The following is a 22,039-nucleotide window of genomic DNA, read 5'->3' on the forward strand; positions in this document are numbered from 1 at the left end:
TCTCTAAAGATCAATTACATGAAAAACAAACACCTAATTATTATCTGAGATATAAATACTAGGCTGCTGCCGATAGTTAACTAGAAACAAATCTTTTCTAATGTAACCAAATTCTTTTGCAAATTCTCACTCTGAACCATACTATAAACTTGTGACAAAACCAATCAAATTACTGGAAAAAACAAAAGTAGTAGTCAAAAGAAATCAGCCAACTGTGAGATTGTGCTGTTTTTTTTTTATTGTGTTTTCAATGGAGAAATACATCATCTGTTTACAAAATAGCTCTTGAAAAATACAAGGAGTACAGATACTATAAAACAAAGCAAACTCCAGTCATGAGACACTACATACATCATGCGAAAGCAACAGTCTGATCTCCAGGTTATGAAAACTATAATTAAAAAGTCACTACACAGAAAAGGTCCAAGTTTCCAGCTTGGCAAAACTTGGGTGCAGTTACATGAAACGTTTAATAAACTGAATTGTTTTCTCCAATGTGTAAACAAAATGACAAGACTAAATCTGTGCCTGGTAATTTCAATCTAACTCTGAAGCTACACAAAACACACAGACACCTTGTACACTTCACCTGTTAGTATGACCATCTTTTTCCTTAGGTGGTGGAGGAAGGGCAAGGTGACTGTGTAAAGCAAAGATGTGGGAAGTAGAAATATTGTATACTAGACATTATAAAGTCATGGTGAAAAGAAAGCTTCGATTAATGCATAGCCTAAGGGGGAAAAGACTACACTCCAACTTCGGAAAATTAATTTAGAAGGATAGGGGAAGAGTTTAAGTAATTGCAGTTTAACATGAAAAATGCACATGTGATAGAATGGAGCACAATGGAGGATTCATAAAACATGCTCATCAGAAAAATCTGTTAAGGTTACTTTGTCCAGATTAAGAAAGAGTAACTAAGTTTATCAACATCTGGCATCCCTCATACTTTGTAAAGATAGATGTTCTGCTGCTTAATTATGAGAAATTATTTTATTCAAAGAAAGGAGCTCTTAATCTTTTAATAAAACAAAATAAAGGAGTAGAGAGCTGACTAGATGTCAAGTGCTTGCTAGAAATGATTTTTAAAATGTTTCTACATGTAAAATGTACTGACAAATTTTGGTAAACAATTTAAAAATAAGAATTCGTTTTAAAATCTTGGAGAAATTGCCTTTTTGCCCACATTTAAAACTGAAAATCAATTTTACTATAGATAAGAGTTCTGTGGAGTGTACCAAATTCCTCTTATTTAGAGATCAAATGGCCATCTCAGATAGATATCATGTTTCACAGGCATTACTTTTAGTCACCCTCAAATTTCAGCCATGGGACCAAAATTTAGTGTTCTGTGCCATGTGGCCACAGGGTCATTGGTTTCATATCATGGCTTAAGAAAATACTGGCATTTTGTTTCTTATGAAGTGAGTCCTACCTTGTGCATACAAGCAAAAAGAAAAAGGAAGAAAAGTGGGGAGGGAAAAGAGCAAGAAGCTTTTTTGTTTGTTTCAAAGACAACAGATTGAAGGCAAAACAATACAGAGCTTTCATAAGCTCAAAGAAAAATATTTGCTGGCTGGTCGATGATTTGTATGCACTATAAAACAATTCCATAAATAAAACCAATATATCATTTCTTAATCATGACCCCATCAAAACCAAGTTATTTCCTAATTATTCTTTCAGTGTCAAATGTACCCTAGAGTTGACGTTTCATTTTTAAGGGTTACAGCTACCTCACAGGAACTGAACTAGATGTACTCTTATCCTTTCTCTGAAGTATAACAGTACACCACTGCACAATGGTATCCAATTTGAAGACTAATGGTAAAGAAAATTCCTCAGGAAAAACTGAAAATCCATCAAGCTGAAAATCTAAAATTATTTCTACTTTCTAATAAAAAATACATAAAAGTGCATCATCAGAATAAGTAATTTTTATGCCCGTTTGTATTGCAAATTTTCCAAACAATGCATCAAACATAAACCCAATCCAGATGTCAATTATGGATACAAATATAGCTTGAGGTTTTTTTAAAGGCAGTAATTTTTGAAATAGTTAATGCAACTGTTGCTAACACAATAATAATAGTACTCCTGGCTTCACATACTAACCTGGACTTCCGATCAAGTGCTGATTAGCCCAGTAAGGGAGGTCACCAAAAAAACCCAAATCCATTTCAGTCATGTCTAGTCTTGTACCCTCCATTCTCCTTTTTTTAGCATTTGAAGACAACAGGTTGAGTTGGCAGATATTGTTTATGGACCCCTGAGGTTGTTTTTACCGATTCAATCTCAGTTTTATTGAATTCTTGATAACAGGAATAGGATTTGCAGGGAGAGCAGGGATATCAGAAAGGTCTGTACTGGATGTTTTCTGAGAACGAAAGCAAAGAACACAACATTGTTCAAAGCACCACAATTTAACAATGAGATGTATTTTCTATTGCTTTACTTCCTAAGAAACCTTATCATAAGAAGAAAAGTATTACAAATTAAAAAAACCTATACTGTTGTCAAAATAGAATGTAAATATGACTTACTTTCACATTATTTGTTCAACAGTTATAGATATTTTCAAATAGGTATATTTTAACAATATTTTAAAAACTCAAGTAATTTCAAATAGTTTTTAAAGTTGTTTCTCTAAGAATCACTTATCATAATGATTAAGTTACTGCTAAACTGTATTCACTTATCACACTAATAGCTGTAATATTAACTAGTATTGGAGCACCCCCAAGTGGGAGAATACATCAAGTTCACTTTATACACAGAAGCAGCAGTAAATTTATTATTTTCTGACACTGTAAATTATACAATTAAGTCTATACAGCTGAGCAATAAATTTCATTATCCTAAATTTTAGGTAGATCATTATCAATTAATTAGATTAAATCACAAGCCTTCTTTAACACTAAAAAATACAGAGCTAAATCTTTTAATGTTTCATTATGGAAAATTCCAAACATAGACAAAAGTAGAGAGCACTGCATAACAGATCCCCATGTATTCATTACACAGCTTCATCAATTATCAAATCAAAGCCACTGTCTCCCCACCTGCAATTTGCCTGGTGTTATTCGAAAGCAAATCCTAGAGATCCTATCATTTCATCTACAGATATTTCCAGATTTATCTCAAAACAGTAAGAACTCGTATAGCCACAATATTATCACCTCCCCAGAAATAAGTATGTCCCTAACATTACTAAACATAGGAGTGTATTTTTCAAAATCAACATAATCATTCTTTTTATAACTGGGTGATTTTTCTATGGCTTTATGAATCCTTTCATTAGAAAGAAAATTCTAGTCACTCATAAAAATATCTAAAAGGCAAATACTCGTGGATACTAATTACTATAGGGATAAATTCAGTAAGACAAAACTATGAAAACAGATCCCTAGAGAGTATGTGGCAAACCAAAAAAACATGCAATCACAATCACAGGACAGTTTACATCTGATAAACAAGTTTGTCCACGTATCAATATTAAGCATACTTCCTGATGTTAGTTACTCCCAAGTTTTATTAGATTATATAGGAAAAGATATTCCAGAAACTAAACATAATTTTTATGTATCTTTAGAGACTCTAAAAGTTAGCATCCAGCAAAAGCACATTTTTAAACGATCACATTAAAATAACTCTGAGCTGGAAAGCAGCAAAATATTATCACAGTATCAGTACAGCAGCAGTTGCTATCTCAGTTACTTTGTAGAGATTAGCCAGTTTTATACTCCTTTAAAGAATATATCTACTTTGTGTCAGCGTTTGAGCTAGACATTAGGGTTCACTCATGTGAAAGGATGCAAGAAGAAAATTATTTAACAAAATGAAGGTTCACAAACAAATCAATGAAAAAAGATTCCAGATGCCTACTGTATTCTGTATGTGAGGGACTGTCACAAGCAGATTGCTAGGACAAATGAAAAAGTAACTCTGAAGAGCTATGAGCTATATTAAAAACTAACTGAAATCAGTAGTGAAAACTAAGGCAGAAATACATTTTTAAAATAAAAATATATTAACCTTGCAAAGGAAATCCATGAAGAATGGTTTTTAGTTCTTTCCTAGTTTAAACTTCACTTTTTGACCTACAAATAAAACCTATATATAAACCCTGTATAAATGACTAGTGAGAATTTAAATGATTTGCAGTATCAAATAATATTTTAATGTAAGGGGATGAGTTAACACTGAAATAGTCCCAAAGAACGGTTCCATCAAATCCAGGGCCCTGCCTTAAAACTACAATAAATAAATTTATAGGCTAGTAATTACTTTCACAAAGATTAATTTTAATAGCGTTCTATGAACTCTCACTTTAATTCAATATACCACACTAATCTTAAGGACATTTACAAAATTCTCCTTGCTTTTTGCACTTAGTACCTGAGAGGCCAACACAGAAGCCGCTGTCTGAATAGTTTCTGATTGAGTTGTACTTGTCTCTGTATCAAGTTGTTCCTGTGAGACAAAGAGGATGGGGGAGGGGGAAAAGAGACTTAAAAAAGAATAAAAGAACATAACTGGGTTTGGTGGCTAATAAAGAAGACAAACTGGAAGACAGGAGGGATCAAGAGAAAGATGTGACTACATTACAAAACATCTAGTAAGCCTCATTGTAGGTTATTTCACCAATTCAGATATTAACAAATTTCTATTTGCCTACTTAAATCTTATAAGGCATGGGTCAAAATAGCTCATGACTTTCCAACCAGCTCCAATGGACATTTTAAGCAAACAAAAATTAAAAACACACATAGGCACATCATGAAATGTTGCTCAGACAATAACAGAGCATAAACCCAAGGAAAGCTCTTAGCTTTGTGGGAAAAGAAAAAAAAAATTTATTCAATACTACTAAATAAAATTACCCCACACCTTTAATTAGAAGCAAGAAATAGGCCTCTAAAAGATTTCTCCCTCCTTATGGCTTCTTCACTCCTCCCCAATAATCAGTGCACTGACTCTGCTCATCAGAAAATACAGGGTAAAGCATGTCATACCATCACTCTAAACTTTTTAAAAGCAGTACACAAAAGAAAACAATATATACACAAACATAGGAAAATAAAAATATGAGCAAGCTATGGTGGCTCACACACCTGTACACCCAGCACTTTGGGAAGTCAAGGTGGGAGGATCACAAGGTCAGGAGTTCAAGACTAGCCTGGCCAACATAGTGAAACCCCGTCTCTACTAAAAATACAAAAATTAGCCGGATGTGGTGGCAGGCACCTGTAATCCCAGCTACTCAGGAGGCCGAGGCAGAAGAATCACTTGAACCTGGGAGATGGAGGTTGCAGTGAGCCGAGACAGTGCCACTGCACTCTAGCCTGGGCGACAGAGCAAGACTCTCAATAAAGAAAATAAAATCATAAAAACTTCAATTTCCATGAAACAATATATACAAAAATAAAACAATGAAATACTGTTTTCTCCTATGAAGTTTAAAAAGGTAAATAATGTGTAGGAAGTAGGAATGGAAGACATGCAGCCTTTCTGGAGGACAACTTGGTGACGTATACCAAATTTTAAGATTAAGCAAGCTATTTTCCTCAATAATTATTCTTTCATTAATTTATGCTAAGTAAATAGACATGAACGGATGGTAGATATGGTATTTAGCTGCAGCCAATATTACAGTAGGAAAGCACAACTTTCTTTTTAAGCAGAAATAACTGCTATGGACAGGAAATTGGGTGGATAAAAATGATAATAGCCTTAAGATGGCATTCTATGAAGCCATTAATAATTTTGTAGATTACATAATGAATGACATAAACATTTTTTTCTTGGTTTATAAAGTGAATAAAATTAGAAAGCAAGGGCATTATGAGGGCACACACAAAACCTAAGAGAATAGTTGTTAAAATATCCATCATAGAAATATGGATAATTCTGGAGAAGGAGACAAATTTCCGATTTTCCCACAACAAAGGGGAAGAAAGTTAAAAGCCTTCAATATATTTCAATTTCTGGGAAAAAAATGGGTCTTTTACATTTTGGGGGAAAAAAATTTCTTCTACCCCATCTAAACCTCATGCAAGTTCCATGCACCCCCAGGTTCTAACCAAAACCTTATGCCAAAAACTGCTTCTGTAATCACACCATATTCTCAACTCAACAGAGATCATGATCTCATCCTGTACTGTCAAAAATCCTATGCATCCTTCAAAGACCACTTCAGATGCTACTTCTTTCTTCAATGAAGATGTTTACTATTTCTGTTTACTATCTTCAATGAAGATGATTACTATTTCTGTAGTCAGAAATAACATCTTACTTTTCTTGCCCCTTGACCCCCAGCCCTCAATTACTTTTTCTTTGATAATGTAATTAATTACATTCGTGACTTATCTTTCCTACTTAATTCTGCACCTTTAAAGGCACAGAATGTGTTTCACTCATCACTATATTCCCTTTAGCGTTCAGCATTACATGATTAACAGTAAAAACAAACACACACTTCTCCATAAATAATACAGAAAAAATCCAAACCCTATAGCACAAAATACAATATTCTAGAGACATTTCTATCACATCTCTGTACTCTTAATTGTGTATGTATTCTAAAGGCTAAATTAGTATACCTTTGCTTCTGTTTTATCATGTCCACTCAAAGCAAGACAGTTAGCATCTTCACTTGTTTCATCCTGTTTTTAAAAAAAAAAGCTTTATTCTCTAAAATGAAAAATTTAGATTATTTGCCAATCAATGCTTTACTTTATAAACTTTTTTAAAACTATAAAATAATTAAACTTGTAAGATCAACTTTAGCCTTAAAACAGATAACTAGTTTCTCTTTTAAAATGTTTTTATAAGATTAAATTTGGCTTCAGTAGCTAATTAAATTAAAAGAGCATTAGGAAAGCTGTCACTGCAGATCACCACCTAAAGTGCATTTCCAAAACTACTATGAGTTCATAGAAATATATTTTGAAAGGAAAAGAAAAAAAAAAAAAAAAAAGAGTTCCTGATCAAACAACTTTAGGAACTTTGGCAGAGTATCACCCCCATTCTGGGAGACTAAAATAGAGTGGCACATAAAAGATTCTAATAAATTCTATAAAGAAAGGACACCACCTTAATTTTTCCAAGCTTAGTTAAGCAGAGAATCCTTGTTCTTGGTACAACCTACTAACATCCTGCAGAATACAGGCTCGAGAAATGCCTTAAGAACTATTTGGGTCTTAAGAACTATTTTAACACTATTTTCTCAACAGAACTAACAATTAATTTTAAATGTGACTTTAATACAGTATCAACCAATTTCAATAAGGACTTTATTTGGACCCTGCAAATATGCAAACTTTAAAAATTGTAGTGTGTCACAACTGGCCAAATCTGAATACTGACTGATCTGTAAAACTATGGATTATTAATATTTGTGTGATAAATATACTACACTTATATTTTATATAAGTCCTTATTTTTAGATATACAAAGAAATATTTTTGGTTGTTATGCCTGGGATTTGCTTCAAAGCAATGGGGAAGGAAGTGATGTGGGTATGCAGATAAAACACGGCTGGCTATGAGTTGTTAACTATTGAAGCTAGGTGATGCAAACATGACAGCTCATTATACTTATGTTTGAAATTTTCCATACGAAAAGTTTAAAATATATATATGGAGAGAGAAAGAGCTTAATTTAGCTATATAGTCCAGGAAATACAGCAAATATTTTCTATTTTTATTTTACATTACCATTTATATTTATTTGAAAAACCTTAGGATCTCATGACCACTAAGCAGAAGGAAACTATCTCAGAGTATCTAAAACTCTATCTACAGTACATTACTGAGTGGGGCCAGTATTTCTTTCTGGTTTGCTACAATTTCTAATACCGTGTACTCATTAGCAGAGAATAAAATACCCAATTAAGAAGGGCTTCAAAATCAGGATATTTCTACTACAGCAAACTTGATTTCAACACCATGAGACTTAGCCCTGGGTTCTAATCCTGCCTCCTACTGTAACTAGATCTGTAACTGGAAAAGCCACTAAACAGCAAGTTCTTCTGCTAGGAAATGAGACTAGCCCATGAAATAACCCAAGGTCCCTTATCTTCTTAAAATGCTATCCTTCTGTTAATCAACTCCACAGAAATGCCACAAGCAAAATCCAGACTGAGAAAATATATACAAAAAAAAAAAAAATTACAGGAGAAAGTGGGTGAGGGAATCTATATTTTAAAGGACACTCAGAGGCGGCAAACAATCTCAGGGATCTCTTTCTACTTCCCGATTTGAACAGCCTATTAAAAAAAAACAATGAGTGAAACAATCAGGGACATTTGAGCACTGACTAGATATTTGATGATATTAATAAATTGTTAATTTTTTTAGGTAGGCTAATTTGACTGTTAATACTTTCATTCTTAGACATGATTTTTAAGATTCTAATGAAACATGTCTGGATTTTACTTTTAAGTAATTCAATGACAAGAGAAAATGAAAAAGGCTGAAAGAAGATTACAAAGATTGGCTGAGAGTTCATTATAACTGAAGCTGTGTGGTGGGTACTCGAGTATATTAAATGACTCTTTTATATGGATTTTTAATTCTCCACATTAAAGTTTAAAAATTCTATATTCTTATTGCTTTTCTAAACCAAACAAGAAACACAAGTGATATTCTATCAAGATAAGTGCAAACAAAACTGCAAAACACTGCACTGGTATAAACTCACTTAGAGCTCTCAGGGTATCATTTTTAACATAAAAAAAAAAAAATGTTAAGTGCATAGCTGCATAGAGTTACACTTAAATACACTTTACTAATGTCAAAAGAAATTTGAATTTTGAAATGCTGTGACAAGTTCAGACCAGTATCAGTACTCTGAATGTGTAAGTTACACAAAAATTGGGTACATGCTTAATTAAGCTGCTGTACAACACTATCATGTGGGAACAGGGCTCTTAATAAGATCCCCAGGTCTAACTTCTAGAAGATCTCTGATTCAATTTGTGTGGAGAAAGCCCTAAAACCTTTATTGAAAAACAACCAAAAAACCCCAAAAAACTAATTTTGAGGTATAACTAACAATGAAAACAACTGCCTTAAGAGATAATTACACAGACACAGGTGAATTTTCAGAACACATCTTCTAAGTTATGATGATTTACAGTGGACCCTCCATATCTGTGGATTCTGCATCTGCAAATTCAACCAACCATGGATCAAAAATACTCAGAAAAATAAAAAATAATACAAGAATAAAAATGACACAAATTAAAAAAATACATCATAATAATTTAAACAGCATTTACATTGTACTAGGTATTGTAAGTAAGGTAAGTAATCTAGGGAGAATTTAAAATACTATACTACATCCATTTTTCACTCTCATTTACCATGCTAAGAATGACAAAATTCATCAGATTACTTTTAGTTAGTAGCAGCTATTTCCAAAAACAATAACCAAAAAAACACTAAAACAAGTCTTCAGAGAATAAGCTAAATAATACTAAACTAGAAAAAAATAATTTTTCACTATTCTTAATCAAAACATAATAGAATCCATGAGAAACCTAGAGGAGTTTTTTTTCCCACTCTAAAGAAATTTTGTTGTAATAAGTAAATTCCTAAATAAATTCTCAGCTAAAAAAAAAATCACAAAGAAATTGGTGCTTTTAGGCTGTCATCTCTGGGGCAATAATGAATGCCTCATTGACTGGAAAACAACATGAAAGTGTCTTGAGAGAGAAATAAAATTGTGCAATAAGACTACTTCTATTTTAAGACTCATACCAAATCAATGTATAGTTTTCATGGTTTTCCCAAAACTAAGATTGTAACAATTGTAAACCAGCTAGTATAAAAAGTTAATACAAGTTCGCAAAGCATAGTGGTTCACACCTATAATCTCAACACTTTGGGAGACCCAGACGGGAGGAATGCTTAAGCCCAAGAGCTGGAAAGAAGCCTGGATAACATAGCAAGACTCTGTCGCTACCAAAAAAAATTATTTTTTTAATTAGCCAGGCATGGTGGTGCACGACTATAGTCCCAGCTACTTGGGAGGCTAAAGTGAAAGGAATTGCTTGAGCCTGGGAGGCAGAGGCCGAAGTCAGGCAATTGCTCCACTGCACTACAACCTGGGCAACAGAGCCAGATCCTGTCTCAAAACAAACAAAAAAGTAAACAGCTATTAATGGGCATGGTGACATGCACCTGTGGGTCTAACTACTTGGAGGCAGAAGGATCGCCTATGCCCAAGAGTTCAGTGCTGAAGTGAGCTATGTATTGCACCACTGTACTCCAGTCTAGGCAACAGAGTGAGACAACCCCCACCTCTTAAAAAAATGCAAATGTTGCTAGAAAATTTCCTGAAGGGTTAGAGAATCTGGCTGTGTGCACTTGTTTATCATTCACTAAGAATTCCATCAGAAACTCTAGTATTCAATGGTCCCATAATACCAAGTACAGTACAGAAATTTCAAAATTCCATTTGGATCACAGAAGCAAAAAACTGTCTAACGGGGCCATCAAAATATCAGTACAAATAAAAGATAGTCATTAGAGAATAATAAGTTAAGAATTCCATGTTAAATTCTGTTGCAGACTATACCTGCTAACTACACATACTAAAGAAGTTTAAATGACAGGCATAGCTTTATGGTAGAGGTAGTTACTGAGAAGAATAGGAAAGGTGAAAAACCATGGCACTAAATCACTATAGACACACCTGAAGTTTTCTAAAAGCTTTGTTCCTTGATCCTTCTCTATTTTGGTTCATAAAGTTTTCTTCCATTGGATTTAAAAATAGGCAACTTGGTGTTGCCATGTCTAACTAGTATGTTTTTTATATATATACCTCTTCTGTTTTGGTTTTCTTGGGACTCTCTTCTTTATGAGGTGAGGATGTCCTCTTGACTCCTACTATAGGAGTAGGTATTTTTGTTGCTGCATTTCCTGAAGTTGCTGCATTTCCTGAAGATCTAGGTGGTGGGTTTACCAGACGTGTTGAAGAAACAACTCTGGAGACCGTAGGCTTTGGTGGTGGAGAAATGGCTGGTTGTGTGGCAGTTTGAGGAATGCTTTCACTCGATGTACCTAAGCAGCAAACATATGAGCACATACAAATTAAAATAACAATATCAGTATCAAGTTGTAAGTTTTTATTTCTCTGAATTTGATTTCATGAATAACTTTACATGCAAATAATAAACTGGCATTTAAAAAACTAAATTTTAAGTACTTAACAAACCCACTTTTCAAAATGAAGGCTAAACCAAATCTAATGTAAGAATTCTCAAACCCGAAAAACCCAATCTCCTTACCCCCTGAGCTTTCACTGGAATTTACTTGTGGCACAGAAACTTCAGTAGCCTGTATGTTGGTCACAGATGCTGCTGTTACAGCTGGAGCAGGACTGTTTCTGCCAAAAAAAAGAAAAAAAAAAAACAAAAAACTGGTCTTCGTAGCACCGAGTAGGTGAAGGCACAGACATGCTGTTATCACTGTCCATAGACAAGTCAAGGCTGCTGTCATTGAGAGCTGTCAATTTGACACCTTCTGTTGAATNAAAAAAAAAAAAGAAAAAAGAATTTAAGAAAATAAATAAAAGTAAAATGCAATAATCTATAATGTGTACAAAGTTATTTTCTAAAGTAAATGATTGTTTGGTTTTACTTCCTATACATACTTTAGTAATTGACTTTATTGGATAAAATACAACAACAGTAAAAAGTATACAAACTTTCTAAAGTAGCACTGTCTAATGTTACTTCCTGGGATGACAGAATGTTCTATATCTGTGCTACTGGATATGGGAGCCACTATTAAAACAAAGCTCCTCTGCACTTAAAATATGAAGACTAGTGAGAACTATTTAATTTTAATTAAACTTAAATTGTCACATATGGCTACTGGCTACTATATCTTAGCCAGAGTGGTTCTAAAAGATCTGTTCTTAACTGATTTGGGCTAAGAGACTTAACTGAAGGATTTTTTTGAACAAAAGTCCTTTAAAAAGTTATTAATAAGAGGCCAGACATGGTGGCTCATGCCTATGATCCCAGTACTCTGGGAGACCAAGACGGGAGGATTGCTTGAGGTCAAGTTTGAAACTAGCTTGGGCAACACAGTGAGACCTCATCTCTACAAGGAAAAAAAAAAGCTCATTTTTTTTTTAAAGTTATGAATGAGAAAATGTTCTCAGAAACAGAAAACATTAATAAACTTCTGTATACAAAGTATAAGGGTTTTATAAAACCCTAAAAGCCTCTCCAGTGACCCAGTTGAACAAAGACCTTTAAGTGACAAGGGGATACTTCAATATTTTACTTTAAAAATAACTTATTTTAAGCCCTCTTTACTTCCCCAAAGTTTCTCTCCCATTTTCTCTTTCTCATGCCAATCTCAGATGACCTTGTTTCCTACTTCACAAACAACCAAAAGCCATTAGCCAAGTATTAGCCCAGATTCTAAGTATAAATATTAAAGACACACATTTCTATAATTAACCCCTATTCTTTCCCATATAATGAAATTTTTTTCTTATTATATAACAAAGCCCAATCTATGTTCTAAATCTCACTAGCTCCTGTCATCTCAAGAAACTCAAATCATCACTCCTTTACTCTCCCATCCAACTTTTCTGTCTCAACTAAATCCTACACATTAGCATTTATATAAACTCAAGTTTTTATTATCTCCTAAAATAAAAACAAAACCAGAGAGTCTTCTGGTTTCCTTCTCTGCCTCTTTCTCTTTCAGAGCCCACACCCTGAAAGTGATGAATGATGCCGCCATGAGGAGGTAGGCAACACCTGAAGGACACTTGTATTTTTGGTACCTCTGTGACATCCACATGGAAACCAAACAGGAGTCAACTCATTAAGGCTATGAATATCACTGATATCATGAATATAAATGTAGTCAATAGAGCAGGTGTTACTCAAGGACAATATCAAGATGGGATAAACAGAAAAAAGTATAATGATAGAGTCCTCAAGGGCACAAGTACTAAATAATCAAAAAGAAAAGGATAGTTGGCCAGAGAACCACCAGAGATGCAGGAGAAAACCTGAAAAGGCTACCAAAGTGCCTAGTACACAATAAACACTCAATACTTTTTGAGCAAATATACAGCTGTATTCTAAAAACCCAGAAGTTTTATCTACACAAATTATTTAGTATTACTTCAAGAAACTAAATTTCAAAACTAAATTTGTGAAATTATTAGTACAGTTGTACACATTATATTCCTGCACAAACTCAAAGTACACAAAGGGTTTTACAAATTCCAAAGTTCTTAAAATGTTAGCTTCTTCACTTAAAAAAAATATTTTAAAATGGTAACACTTACAGGACATATTCAGGCCTCAAGTATTTGGATTATGCATGATTAGCCTAAAAACATATCATGCACAAGAAGTCCAAAAGGAAGAAAACTGAACACATCCATGACACTTCAGCATTTTCTATTTCACATTCATCCAGAGAATCACCCCCAACCTGCATTTCTGCCATTGGTCATATTTTAACTGACAAACTGATTTTTAAAACTCCTTTTTAAAAATTGTAATATAGGCCAGGCGTAGTGGCTCAAGCCTGTAATCCCAGCACTTTGGGAGGCAGAGACGGGTGGACCACCTGAGGTCAGGAGTTCAAGACCAGCCTGGCCAACATAAAGAAACCCCATCGCCACAAAAATACAGTAATTAGCCAGGCATTGTGGTATGCACCTGTAGTCCCAGCTACTTGGGAGGCTGAGGCAGGAGAATCACTTGAACCTGGGAGACAGAGGTTGCAGTGAGCCGAGATTGTGCCTCTGCACTCCAGCGTGGGCAACAGAGCAAGACTCAGTTTTAAAAAAAAAAAAAAAAAAGCTGTAACATTAATATATTTTAAATAGCACTCAACTTTTAGGTATGAAATTGAGTAACAAAGAGATCAATATGATCATCAGTTTAAAACACTACCAACACGCCAGAAGTCTAATGTAAATAGCTCTCTTTTAAAATATGGTAGCATGTTCATTTTTAAGGAATTCTAGAAGGTAAATTTATGCAAGTTAAATATAAATATGGTTTCATTCTGTTCTGATTTTTACTGCCATAAACACTGTATTTCTTTCATAGTAAAAATAAAAAAACTTTTTTCAGACAGGGTCTCATTCTGGTTGCCTAGGCTGGGGTGCAGCAGTGGGATCACAGCTCACTGTAGTCTCAACCTCGCGGGTTCAAGCAATCCTCCCACCTCAGCCTCCTGAGTAGCTAGGACTACACGTACACAACACCACACCTGACTAATTTTTTACTTTTTTCTAGAGATGGGGGTCTCACTATGTTGCCGTCTAGGCTGGCCTTGAACTCCTGGCCTCAAGTGATCCTACCACTTCAGCCTCCCAAAGTGTTGGGATTATAGGCGTTGAGTCACTGCACCTGGCTGAAAATTTTTAACTGCTTTATACCCAGAGCAGTGGCACACGCCTGTAGTCTCAGCTACTCAGGAGGCTGAAGTAGGAGAATCACTTGAGTCCAGGAACTTGGGTCCAACCTAAACAACACAGCAAAACTCCATCTCTAAAAATAATGAATTTAAAAAATTTTAACTGCTATAAATGTTAGACAGATATTTAGCTCTTCAAAAACAGGTTTCCCTAATATCATAAATAAATTCCTCTGTTACAAAGCTACAAGCAGCTCTAGGACAGAAAGACAGGTTTGTTCCTTCTGTCTGTTCTCATTAGCACACCATACAGTGCACTGTAGCAGTAGGTGTCTAAATACATAAATTTGGAGGTGTTACAGTGCTAACACTCATTCACATCATAGTATGAAGACATTATCAGTCTCAAAAATAAAATGTTGGCAAGACAAAACTAAAAAGTACTATCCCCAAATCTAGGAATTAAATTGCTATTAAAAATATATTAGTAGAGGGAATGAAAATAACATTCTAAATAGACGACTTTAATAGCAAAAGAGAATATAACTGATTGATTTAGCAAACAGCCACTCCACTTCTGTTTCCCCCTTTTTCCTTACCCCTGAGAGCTGCCAGAACTGTTCAATGGACTGGTCTTCGTAGCACTAGTAGGTGAAGGCACAGACATGCTGTTATCACTGTCCATAGACAAGTCGAGGCTGCTGTCATTGAGAGCTGTCAATTTGACACCTTCTGTTGAATGCTGCAAACCATGAAGGATATATTATCAAATATATCTTTATTTCATCCAGATGTTGAAACATGGAAATCTTTTAATTAACATATATTTTTTTTACCGAAAAGCACAATTCACTAAATCTACAAAAATTAGATGTTCCATGCTGATTCTAAAAGACAATCTGAGAGTCAAGTACTTTCTTCTAAGAAGGCTTCAACATTAAATATAGTTCTTATGTGGGAGAAAATAAGGAGAAAGGAATGCTATATTAAATGTACATACTGACTGTAAGATACAACACAAATTAAAAACACTATAATATGAAAACACAAGAATCTCGAATCAGAGGACTATAAATATATACACACACGCAAGAAAAAATGTCTCAACAATAAACATGGGACTACAATGACTGACAAGTGAGACTGGAAGTGATTTTGTTTACACATAGATTTCTAATTATCCTACAATAAATATAATTTTTTTAATTTCAAAAAGTGTAACTTATTGCCACTCATTACAGTTTGCCAATAAAAGAGCCTTTCTCAAAAGCAAGATACTTCAGTGCTCTAATTGCAATTTAGAATTTTTTAAATGGCATGCTTAATAATAGTGTAAACTATCCTGTAAAAACAAAAGGAGAAAAAATTTTCTGAAAATTAAACATAATATACATATATAAATCCTAACGTTGATCCTCCTTAAAAAAATCAAAGCACTACAAAACAAATAATGCAGAAAAACCAAAAAACTATGGATAGTTTCATGAAATTAAAGTTGCTTTCTGGTAACAAAGTTTTATTTTTTGCTATTTGGTGCTACTATAATATTACAATGATCCCCCCTTCAGCTTCATTTTTTTCCCCCAGATTATTTGGCCTGTGTACACTTACCTACAGAAACAATTTAATGAAAATAATCTAGACTGTTGAAAAAAATACATTCCTTATATATGTACCTGCATGCTCTGCTTTCTGATTCCCCAAATAAAAAAATATTCTTATCTTTGATTTAGTACTAGACATACCACTTATGTACATGAATGAAAACTGATCAAATGGGGAAGATGAGATTTGGTAGAAAGGAGAGGGAGAGTAATGCCATTTGATTATGAAGTCAGTTGTGAAATAAAAGGACCTAATACTATAAATGAGTATCTCTTCTATTCAACAATGCTACCAATCTTACTCTTCACTAGATATGAAGATTTATTCAATAAGTAAATTATACTCCATTCTACAGTTACCTGCCTCACTAGGTGACCAAACACCTGTGAGATAACAAGCCACTGCTGGGGATAAACTGTGAAAGTTTAACTGATTGGTCTAAACACAAAACAGCCGTAAACTACTTTGCTTTGTTTGCTTCTATATCTAGATCAAGCTTGGTCGCAGGAGACCTCAAAGCCAAATAGTCGTAAATATTCCATCATAATTTTTAAGAAAAGATAAATAAGACAAAGAACATACTACAGAAACACACACACACATAACTTTGCAGTCAGACCTAGGTCCAATTCACAGCTCATACTACATGACCCAGGGCAAGGTTCTTAAACCCCTCAGTTTCTGCTATTGAGAGACAATATTCATGAGCTGCTGGAACATTAAATATAAAAAGAAGTGGTACAGTGCTTTGCAAATAGCAGTTAATAAAAGGAAGCTATTAATAAAAGTCCAAACAAAACATTCATGGATCCTGAATCCTAGACACTTGTTACTTACTAAGCAAGAAAGTGCTATTTTACTAACACAAACTTAGAAATAATTTAAACGATCTCAGATACAGGGTAGATTTAATCATACTGTAGCTATATAAATAAATATTAAACAGCCACTAAAAATGTAATTTGGATAGATGGTCACAACATGTTAACACAAAAAAAGGCAGGTCACAAAATAGCAAGTTTAATCAAAAACCTTTTAAAAATATGTATGTGGTTACATGTACCGAACAGTCTGTGCATAAATAAAATGTTAAAAGTAAGTTTGCTATGAAATTATAGTTACTTCATCTGATAAAATTTTTGGACATTCTCTTTCTATTCTAGAAGACTATAAGAAATACTAGCTAGAGAAACAATAAAAATAAAACATCTTATATTCAAATTTACTTAAAATGTACAAAAGATGGTTCCAAATACCAATATTGTCATGGAAATAGTAAGAATTTAAAAAGGTAATCTAAATATAGGATTCTGAGAAGTCTATCTGTTAGAAATAGCTGTTTATTAAGTAGCTATTTGATTATTTATTAATAAGAAATAGCAAAGTTCTAAAGAACAGAATCTACTTTTACTTCTGAAAACATAAAATATTTGTGTACATTTTTTAAAAAATTATTTTTTAAGAGACAGGGTATCGGTCTATCATCCAGACTAGAGTGCAATGGCACAATCACAGTTCACTGCAGACTTGAACTCCTGGGCACAAGTGATCCTACCACCTCACCTCTGGAGTAGCTAGGACTATAAGGTACATGCCACCATGCTCAGCTAATTAAAAAAATTTTTTTAGAGACAGGGTTTTGCTTTGTTGCCCAGGCTGGTCTTGAAACTCCCTGCCTCATAGGATCCCCACAAGTCATTGAGATTATAAGCATGAGCCACCATTCCCGGCTCCAAAATGTTTATATTTTTTGTATGTGATAAATTTACATTTAAGTACAATTGATTTAACCCATTAATAATACAACACTAAAGGACAATTAGAAGGCAAGTGTTTTAATTTGATATTTTAGTTTTGTTTTCCTGAGGCTAATCTCTAGCTGAGATACTTTAGTTTTAAAATAAAACTTTGCTTGATGGAAAAGTTTACAATAAATATATATACATAACTGTTTGACAATAGTACATTTTTGTCAATTTTTAATTATCAGTTAACTAAATTTTTAATAAACCATTAGGTTAAGAATAAAATTTTTTTAAATAATATTTAAGCCTTAAAAACTGATTTTAGACCCCTCCCCATCTCTGTACCTACCCCCAAGTTGTTAATAATAATGATGGTGATAACAGAAGCGAATATGAGCATTTACTATGTGCCAGGAGGTAGTCTAAACCACCCTTTACATGTATTGGCTCATTTAATCCTCACAAAAAACCTAATGAGATCGGTAAAAATACTGACACAATTTTAGAGACGAGATAAATCAAGAACAAGATTTTTAGCATATCTCTTGCTTAAATTTCACAGGTAGGAAACAGTGGAGCCTGAATTTGAACAAGGCAGTCCACTCCAGAGTCCTTGCCTTTAATTAACTTCAATGCTTTTGTATCACGACATACCATTTTAAGAAATAAAACATCATAAAATTAAAGACTTTTGTGAATAATTTCATTCCTTTCCTCCCAACCCCAATCCCAGACAACCAGTCATTATCCTGAATGCAGTGGTTGTTATTCTGTAACATACACTATTTCATATACTCTCCTAAACACATTGTTTTTACACTTGTAAACTTTATATGGAAGCATCAAATGATACATACACACGTGTTTTCTTTTATTTAACAGACTAGTATATGCAGCTATAGTTAATTTATTTTGACTGCTGCAGACTATAAGGTATTCTATTATAGGAATAATTCCATTATAGGAATAAGCCACCTATTTTTGAATAAGCCATCTATTTTTGAAATCACTTAAAGAAAAAAATGCAATTTTTAACTGTGCACTAAAATTCCAACATGCTCACTAAAGTCCAAATAAGGAAAAATTGGCCCTAAGTTATTCAAAAGAAAGCCCTAACAGTAGAATAATGTAATGCAAAATATTAACTCAGTGACCTCTGTTCATTACCTCCTTTATACTCAGCAACTTTTAGTTTTTAAATAATATACGTTTTATTTGTTACGTTCACCAAAAAGGACATTTTCATTTTTTAAAAGTCTCACATAATTTACTTGACCCACATATTTCCTTACTAATTTTAGTTTACTTTTTAAAGGAAAGAAAATTAAATACTGACGTGGGATTTTTAAATGAATTAAAATAAAAAGTTCTTTAAGAGAATATGGGTATATACAAAGTAAGGATACTAATCCTAAAATCGGAAGCAACTGTGTGCAAGGAAATTGATTAGAGTCAGATTTCACATAATGAAACTGCTCCATGTAACAGATTTTTAAAATATTGTCATCTACTTCAAATATGACTTATCAACTGAGCCTAAATTCTGAAATAATGATAGTCCAGATGCATAAAACATTATGTTAGTAATGCTTTTGTAAGTACTTTCTAAATTTACCTTTTTCTTTTTCTGAAGCACATGATTAGGTAGTAGTTGATGGAGTTGCTTTCTTTTTACATGCATTGCAGCAATTTTCATATCCACCTCAAACATCTTGCTGTTTATTGCTTGCCTATAAACTATACAATTAGGAAATTGTTACAAGAAACAGAAACATTTTAATAAAGGCATTAAACTCACTCCAGAGAAACTATTCTAAGTAGGGATCCTTTTTCCATCAATACTGCTTATCTGTAATCAGGTCAAGACCTATTCCTAAACTGATATAATTCATTGCCTGAGCAAACTCCTTTAACCACAGGATGTGCTGAATTAAAGCACAAAACGTATCAATTCTTCCAGTATAGAAACTCTTTAAATACCTCTTGAAGTAGTAACTCTAAAGAGTAACTCTTCAAGAAATGGCAAAAATGGGGGAAAAGGGTTTTTTAAACCCATACCCTTTTATGCTACCAGTACTATTGTTTAAAACTTTACCCAAGTATGTATTCAAGTATGTAACACATGCTGTAAAATAAGTCAAACTTATTAAACTATACCTAAAGGTACCTTTATAAGAATCTGCAAGATAAAACTTTAATGACATACTTTCTAATATGGTAATAATTTAAATAACAGAGGTCACAGGTGAAAATGCTACAATTAAATAAATTCAAATTATTTAGATCCAGAGGGCCCCAAAAAGGAAGAAAATCAGTCATATAAAAATATTTATGAAACACCTATACTTGATTCACATTCTTGTAGACACTGGAGATAAGCGGTGAACAAACACTGAAGTAGCTTCAGAGGATCTACATTCCAGTAGGAACAGCTCAATAAACAGAAAAAAATAAATTGTAAAATACAGTCCATGTCCAATGATGGTAAGTACTACTGAGAAAAACTGCACAGGGAGTAGGATGGGAAGCTCAGCCTGGAAACTGAGTTGACATTTGACTGAAGATTTAAATGAACATGAGGATGTAACCTGAGAGTACTCGGTGAAATAACATTCCAGGGAGAGCAAACTTCAAGAACAAAATGCCCTAAGCAGGAGAAAATGCCTGAAACGTTTGAGAAACAACAAAAATGCCAATGGAAAAGATGAAAAGTAGAAATCCATAATCCCTTATGTGCAACTCTAAAATCCCAAAAACTTCCAACATGCAAGTTTTTCTAAGATAGGCAACAAAATTCATCTAGTAACAAACCCTGTTCCGAACTATTTGTGGCTGCGGTTATTTGATCTTTACCTTTTGCTCCATGTAAGTATCAACGGTTCCTTGCAGAAATGTTACTGTCTGTCATTACCAAATGCTGCTCCAGGCCTCACTGGATATATTACTTACTAACTTTATTACCTTTCTGGCTCCAAAACTTATAGATCTAAAGGAATGTGAACTTATAATAGGAGGTAAAGTCAGAGACATAATGAAAAAGCAAGATCAATCAGAGGCTTGGAAATCACAGTCAAGACTTGGACTTTTATTCTCAGCGAGCCAGACACTCAAAGGTTTTAAGCAGGCAAGACATGATCTGGCTGGAGCTCCAGACCAGCCTGGCCAACATAGTGAAACCTCGCCTCTACTAAAAACACAAAAAATTATCTGAGCATGCCGGAACGTGCCTGTAGTCCCAGTTACTCGGGAGGCTGAAGCAGGAGATCACTGGAGCCTGGGAGGTGGCAGTTGCAGTGAGCCAAGATCACACCACTGCACTCCAGCCTAGGTGACAGAATGAGACTCTGTCTCAAGAAAATATATATATATATATCGTTTAGATACTAGGTAAGAACAGCTGAAGGGGGCAAGGGCAAAACAGAAAATTCTGGCAATGACTGAGATCAAACAGCACTATAGTGGCTAGGACTTAGGGTGAAAGCCATGGGAATAGTATTAAGTAGCAGAAACCTCAATGTATTCTGAAAGGAGAGGCAAAAAGATTTTATAATGAATTAACATCAAGTAGGAGAAAAACAGGAGTCAAAGACTGATTCCAAGGTCTCTAGGTTGAACCAAAATAACTTGAAAAGAAACTGGTAGGGGTTAGGAGTGAACATTTGTGTGCTGAATATGTGAAACCTATTTTCTTTTAAAATGCCGTAGAGTACTGGATTAAAATGTTTCAAGACAGAGGACAACTAAGTATTTCCTTCCCAAAAATACCTAATCCCTGAAAATCTTGTTGGCTCATTAGTGTAATATTTGACAAACAGCTCAACTTGAATGCAATGTGCAAAACAAATTTCTAATCCAGGTAGGTATCCATGACTTGTTAGTTCATAAATATGTTAACATCAGAATTTTTACTTCAGAAAAAAATACTTCTGTGGTGTTCAGCAGGTAGAGTATCACCCTACACATGACATTCCAAAAATCTGTACAGGTATTTTTGTTGTTGTATTAATTAAAGGGTGCTGTGACTGGAGGCACTATATAACCTTCAATGTGGACAGTTCTACCCAAAGCAGAATTATACCATGTCTTTCCTACATTCCTAAAGATGAAAAACCTACTTAGCAATTATTTGAAACAAGAATTCACTTCAATTTTACATTTAAAAAGTAGAGTAGGCCAGGCGCGGTGGCTCAAGCCTGTAATCCCAGCACTGTGGGAGGCCGAGGCGGGTGGATCACGAGGTCAAGAGATCGAGACCATCCTGGTCAACATGGTGAAACC

The 22,039-nt window shown here is 34.0% G+C and overlaps 1 protein-coding gene across 6 annotated transcripts in view; it reads right to left on the reverse strand.

Moving 5' to 3' along the window:
- Nucleotides 1-215: 215 nt before the first annotated feature.
- The window catches only part of PAPOLA (poly(A) polymerase alpha), a 65,933-nt gene continuing 44,109 nt past the window's right edge, over nucleotides 216-22,039 (reverse strand). Inside the window, exons 16-22 of one of the 6 annotated variants that reach the window (XM_017528165.1) lie at nucleotides 19,377-19,498; nucleotides 15,011-15,153; nucleotides 11,297-11,394; nucleotides 10,831-11,069; nucleotides 6,603-6,665; nucleotides 4,399-4,473; nucleotides 216-2,377 (exon numbers count right to left, since the gene is read on the reverse strand). In XM_017528165.1, coding sequence (XP_017383654.1) covers nucleotides 2,282-2,377; nucleotides 4,399-4,473; nucleotides 6,603-6,665; nucleotides 10,831-11,069; nucleotides 11,297-11,394; nucleotides 15,011-15,153; nucleotides 19,377-19,498 — 836 coding nt within the window. In that variant the 3' untranslated portion in view covers nucleotides 216-2,281. Of the gene's footprint in view, nucleotides 2,378-4,398; nucleotides 4,474-6,602; nucleotides 6,666-10,830; nucleotides 11,070-11,296; nucleotides 11,398-15,010; nucleotides 15,154-19,376; nucleotides 19,499-22,039 lie in introns of all 6 variants that reach the window. The other 5 variants (XM_017528164.1, XM_017528166.1, XM_037738346.1 and 2 more) reach the window with 5 other exon arrangements.

Source organism: Cebus imitator, unplaced genomic scaffold, assembly GCF_001604975.1.
Source record: "Cebus imitator isolate Cc_AM_T3 unplaced genomic scaffold, Cebus_imitator-1.0 Scaffold52, whole genome shotgun sequence".
Lineage (NCBI taxonomy): Eukaryota > Metazoa > Chordata > Mammalia > Primates > Cebidae > Cebus > Cebus imitator.